Here is a 5733-nt window from a genome sequence, read left to right on the forward strand (position 1 = left end):
GGGGCTTTGGAGCACCCCTCCTGCCCCAGCTGGGGTACCAGAAAGGGATAGGATGCCGGGACTTGCGCGCTCAGAATTTCTGAGAGCTGAGCCTCCCCACCCCCACCTTTCCCCCCTGCCAGGTGCTGAGGCCTCTGGGGACCCCTTCTCCCCCTGCTGGGGAAGAAGAGGCAGTGGGTGGCCCCGGGGAGCGCCTCAGGTGCTTCTCAGCAGAGGGTGAAGCGCCGGGAGCTGATGTTCATGCGCGTGAGGCCGAGGTGCCGCAGCGGAGAGGCCAGGCCTGGGCCAGCGCCGGGCTCCAGCTCCAGCCCCAGTTCGGCCTCGTCCAGCAGCTCCTGGTGCAGGTGACAGGCCTGGTCCACCTTCAGCTGGTGCAGCTGGGCCCGCAGCCGCAGCAGCTGCCCCGCCAGTTGCCGATCCTGAGCCTGCATCTCCCTCTGCGACCAAGAGAGGGTGTAAGCCTGGGTCCGACTCCTCGGTCCTCGCGTGGTTTAGCCGTTAGTCCCCTCCTGTCAACAACCCCCCCGCAGGGAATCTGCCCTGGCCATGTCCTGCTCAGACTCCTTTTCCCCTAACTTGATCCCTTGGCATCTCAGCTCCAGCTGCACACGAGGGGAGGCTTCCCACACCGAATGAAAGAGCCACGATTAAACACACGCTGATGTCCAGGACCCCATCCCGCAGCAGCTAAGCAGAGTCTCCAGGACAGAGTCTGACGTCACTAGTGGTGCATGTTGGGCCGAGGATCACCTCCTCAGGTTCCTACCCATAGCGGGCCAGTGCCTCCTTTGTGACCATAGCGTTAGGGGCATAGCAATTTCCACTTCTAACTGGTGCCCCTGCAAGGACATCGGCCCGCTCTATCCGTCCCCTGAGCTTCAGAAGCACAAGATCCTCTTGCAGCAAAGCCCTTCTCCTCCACCCAACACTGGGCAAATGCCAGCCTGTCTCCTCAGACCCAGGACACAGTCACAAGAGTGGACAACGACTCGGGGTGGGGCCCATTCTCACCCCCTTCCCTGCACCCCTGGTCTTGGGCTCTAAGCAAGACAGGCCCGAGGGCCCCCGCAGAGTTGCACAGCCACCATACTCACCAGCTGCTGGCGGAGCCACTCGAGGGCTGAGTGCATTGAGTCGAAGCCGCAGATGGCTCCAGGCCCCCCGGGCCCAGGTCTGGCTCGGGCCCCGTGCCAGGCCTGGCTCTGGACTCGGGCCGTCCACTCCAGGTAGGAAGGGCGCCGGGTCTGCAGCTGCAGCTTGGCAGTCAGCGCCTTCAGAGAGTCCAGGCTCTCCTCCTCCTCCTCCTCCTCTTCATCCTCTTCGCCCACTGCCTGGAATTTTAGTGGCCCCAGGGACATGGTGGGCGGGATAACAGGGCTGGGGTGCAGCTTTGGGGTTATGGGGCGAGGTGGCAGAAGCCAAGGGTGCAATGAGAGGCTGGCGAGCATGCAGTGGTGAAGGTCCAAAGTGAGTCTGGGAGTCTGTGTGTACCAGGGTGGTAGGCAGATGGGTGCAGGAGCTGGAATGTGCACGGGCTGGAATTTTCCTGGACTGCTAAACCCAGGGAGCCACGTGATGTGCCCATCCGGCTTGGGGGCAGGAGGAATCCTGCTCCTCTGGCCCCTTGGACAAATTTTATTGTCTTTGCCCAGAAGGAGACACCCAGTTTCCAGAAAGGAAGTTGCTCCGGGATAAGAAAAGCATCATCCGTCCTCCCAAGCCCCAAGTCAGGGAGCTGGAAAAGGAGGCGGCGGCTGGCCATCCCCACCAGTCACTGGCCCTGCAGCCAAGGAGCAGTGTCCAGAGCTTGGGGACCAGGAAACCTGGGTGGCACCTGGGACGTCACTAACCCACTTTCCAGGGTGCAGTTGGAATCGATCATTGCCTTCAAACACACCCCCAGGGCCGTGGGGTCCCATGGAAAGCCGTCCAAGGAGAGAGAAAGGCAGAATCATGGACAGGTGCTTAGCGCCCTCCCAAGACTCAACTCAAGTAGTTCCCTTTCCTTTTAGAATCATGTTATTGGAGGCTCGTATAACTCTTATCACAATCCATCCATCCATCCATGTGTCACCCTTTTAAAGTCTGTATTGAACCGTCAACGGGTGGAAGCAACCCCAGTGACTATCAGCTGATGACTGGAGGGACACATCATGGTGGACACGTACAACAGGGCTTTATTGGACCGCACAGAGGAACGGACGGGCCCCGAGCTGCGCACCGCAGTGCGGCTGCACTTTGTACACAGGATCCTGAATGGAGGCAGTCGGTCACAAAAGGACATGTGCCCAGAAACCAAAGGTGATTCACGGTTACCAGGGATGCCATGAGGGAGGAAGGGGGCGTTCCTGCTGAGTGACTATTGAGTTTATATTCGTGGTGGTAGAAAGCTTTGGGAAGAAGGTGGGGAGCCTGGTTACACAACTGGAAGAATGTAACCCTGTTCATGTACAACTGTTCATGCGGCAGTTGTGCAGATGGTATATCTTCTCTGTATATTTTCACCACCATAAAGCAAATACACCCATATGGTAAATATACAGTGGATGGATTCTCCGGCTGTGTAACCAGCATCCAAATCAAGCAACAAGAGTATGACTGGCACCCAGGATGACTCCCTACACTTCTGGACCATCACTGTTCCCTTAAAGGTCACTACTACCTGGATCTCTGACAATATGGATCAGTTTTGCTTGCATTTTTTCCCGTGGGTCTCAAATCTGGGCACTGATGGATTGCTGGTCAAAATGGAGTACGAAGCCCCAGCCCCGTAGTTTCTGATTCAGTATGTTGGTGGGGACTGATCCTGCTCCTTTCTAACAAATTCCTAGGTCCTGGTGATGCTGCTGGTCTATCTGCCCCTTACGTGAAGGAGCTTCAGTGGCACGGCAGGTAAGTGCTGGGCTGCTCACAGGGCTGGCTGAGTTCAAATCCACCAGCCATTCCTGGGAGAAAGATGAGGCAGTCTGCTTCCATCGAGCTCCCCTCCTCAGGAGACCCGGAGCAGTTCTGCCCGGCCTTGGTGGTTGCAGGAGTTGGGAATGGCCCGGCAGTTGGGGGTTTTGTACTCTTGTGTGTCTGGTTTCTTTTGTACAGCATTTCTAATCTTATGTTCATAAGATGGGGTCCACCTATGATTTCAGATTTTCATTTGAAGGAAGGATTTTGCAAAGACAAAAACAAAACAAAAAACCCTGGAAACCTAGCGGACTAGAAGGCCAGAGTCATTCTTATTCCTCCTAGTAATAAACGTCCAGTCATGTGGACATCAGTGCTTAAGAAACAAAAGATTAGTTGGATGGATGGAAGGATGGATGAAAGGAAGGAAGGATGGATGGACAGACAGATGGAAGGAAGGATGGATGGATGGAAAGACAGGTGGGTGAATCCTCCATCATTTCAGTACCTCCTACTATAATGTGACGACTTTAGTGTATCGCTTGCAAGACTGAAATTTCTGCCACCAGAACCTCCATCAGTCATCCCTGAGTCCCCAACCACACAGGGAACCCAGTTCAGCACACACGCATACATATCTGAGGAAAGGGGGCTTCTGGAGGTTGGGTGTTGTCACAAGTGGTCTTCACAGAGGGCACCCTCAGGCAAAAACATCCAGCTGTGGGGTGGGGAGAGTGCCAGCTGCACAGCTGTTTGCATTTAAGGTGGATGAAGGGATTTTTTTTTCACTCAGACCTCTGAGGTATGGGAGGAAATAAACAGCTGTCCATGACAAGCCCACCCTATTCAACCCTCTCACCAAACAGGGGGAAGATGGCAATTCCTCTTTTCTTTTTTTCCTTAAGACAACAGGAAGGACCGCACTCTAGGGTTTAAAAACAAAAATAGTGGGTGCCTGGAGAAGGCCTGGTAGCCTAGTGGTTATGATCTGGGCTGTGAACAGCAAGGCTGGCAGTTTGAAACCACCAGCTTCTCTGAGGGAGAAAGAGTTGAGGTCTCAGGAACCCCCAGGGCGGTCCTCCCTGCCTTCTAAGCTAACTCTGAGATGGAAGGGCCTGGTTGACAGCGAGCTTGTGTTTGAGACCCAGGCAAAATAACTCTTCCCATTTCACAGATTCCACTGAGGAGACTGACATTCCCTTAACAGGCTAGTGGCAGTGTTGGGTACGCACCAGGCCACTTACTAACAGCAAGGACAGCGATTCAAACCCACCAGTCACTGCTGGGGAGAAAGCTAGGCTGTCTGCCGCTCCAGAAAGCCTCAGAAACCCTATTGAGGGCCCTCCAAGGCAGAATCAACTGTCTGGTCGTGGGTTTGATTTTGTTTGAGAGTAACAGGCTGTAGGCCGGATCCTTGCTAGGAAGTACAGGAAATGAGAAAGGTCCCATAAATTCCTATGCAGCCGTGATGTCCCTCCCTTTGAGAGGCCAGCAGCTCAGCTCGGTACTGCCCCTCACGAGCCCCCTCCCACCAGCCTGCAGTGCGGTGCTTCTGGGGCCCTGGCCCTCCAAGGAGACCCCAGAACTGATTCTCACTGGCCTGGCCCAGGCCGAGCTCCTGCAGGGCATGGAGGTGGCCCAGCACCACCTGCTGCTGTCACCAGGCTCCCAGGCAACCCCCTACTGGTGGCTGTGGCTGCTGCTGCTATTTGTAGCAGGAGAGTCACAGAGGCTGAGAGCGAGGGAAGGGAAAGTGCAGTTGGAGTGAGCACCCTCCAGAGTCAGCCTATCCTAGGGGATCAGGTGAAGGTCAAGAACACTGAGTCTGAGGCAGGCCCGGCATCCCAGGGTTGCAGGTTGGACATAGAAGGTGTGGAAGCAACACTAGACATTCGCTCCATCGGGCGAGGCTGGCACACTACCAATGGTCTTGAAGCAGCCCAGTCCCTTGCAAAACCTACTCCTATGAAGAAAAGCGACCCCATAGGGTCCTATAATAGAACTCCCCTTTGGGTTTCTGAGAATTTAAATCTTTTAAAAAAAATTCCAACCACCATTTCTTTTAATATCCAGGTTGTCCTGAGGCACCCAGCCCTGGGCTGAGCCACAACCAGACCCTCGTGGCTCCTGGAGGTGGCACGTGGCTTTGCTCAAACACAGGAGTGTGGCAGTGAGCATGGAGCCCAGCCCCAGAAGGTCCCTTCCACTCAGGTGTCTGTGGTCCCCGTCCTGGGGTGTGCCCAGCGACTATAAGGTAGAGTGCTTCTGGAAGGGCAGGGTCAGCAGGCTGTCGGCCGCCTCATCCAGGAACCAGCATAGCTTCCCTGTGTGTGGCTGGACCAGGGCAGCGGGCAGTGGTTCTCCTCCCGGCCTCCCAGGATGCGCTTCGGCACAGCTGCCTTGCCTTCTCCAGTTGCCACAAAAATGACAGCCCGGGCTGCATTGAGCACAGGAAGTGTGAGGGTCACACGCTGAGGTAGCGGCTTTGGTGAGTCGCTGACGGGGGCCACAATCTTCTCCTTCTCCTGCAAGAGCGGGTGGAAAGGGAACAGCGAGCAGGTGTGACCATCAGGGCCGCTGCCCAGGATGAGCAGGTCCAAGACTGGGATGGAGTCTCCTTGGAAGGCCTCTCTCAGCTTCTTCCAGTAGTCTTCAGCTGTCTCCTCTTACCGGCAGCGAGGGATGAATGGTAATCACTTGCCCTTCACGGATGGGCAATTTGGATAACAGCTGGGCCCGGTAGAGGCCTTACGTGCTCTCGGCGTGCTCGAAGGGCACCAGGCGCTCGTCGCAGAAGCCCAGCGTCCAGCGCGCGAGGCTGGCCGGCCCGGAGGG

General features: G+C 56.0%; 1 protein-coding gene and 1 pseudogene across 1 annotated transcript; both read right to left on the bottom strand.

The window, feature by feature from the left end:
• Positions 1-125: 125 nt before the first annotated feature.
• FAM167B (family with sequence similarity 167 member B) lies at positions 126-1555 on the bottom strand. The gene is made up of 2 exons (XM_004705012.2): positions 1095-1555; positions 126-437 (listed from the first exon to the last, which is right to left on the bottom strand). The coding sequence occupies exons 1-2, from the start codon at positions 1446-1448 to the stop codon at positions 207-209; spliced, it is 585 nt and encodes a 194-aa protein (XP_004705069.2). The 5' UTR covers positions 1449-1555; the 3' UTR covers positions 126-206.
• A 3356-nt stretch (positions 1556-4911) lies between these two features.
• Positions 4912-5733, bottom strand: part of LOC101638907 — a 1073-nt pseudogene continuing 251 nt past the window's right edge.

Source organism: Echinops telfairi, unplaced genomic scaffold, assembly GCF_000313985.2.
Source record: "Echinops telfairi isolate 266 unplaced genomic scaffold, ASM31398v2 ScPeMD7_7457;HRSCAF=8495, whole genome shotgun sequence".
NCBI lineage: Eukaryota > Metazoa > Chordata > Mammalia > Afrosoricida > Tenrecidae > Echinops > Echinops telfairi.

Coding starts and splice junctions, on each gene's coding strand:
- FAM167B (XM_004705012.2), bottom strand. CDS start 1,448: ATGCTCGCCAGCCTCTCATTGCACCCTTGGCTTCTGCCACCTCGCCCC. Junction 438..1,094: donor AGTGGCTCCGCCAGCAGCTG/GTGAGTATGGTG, acceptor TCTTGGTCGCAG/AGGGAGATGCAGGCTCAGGA.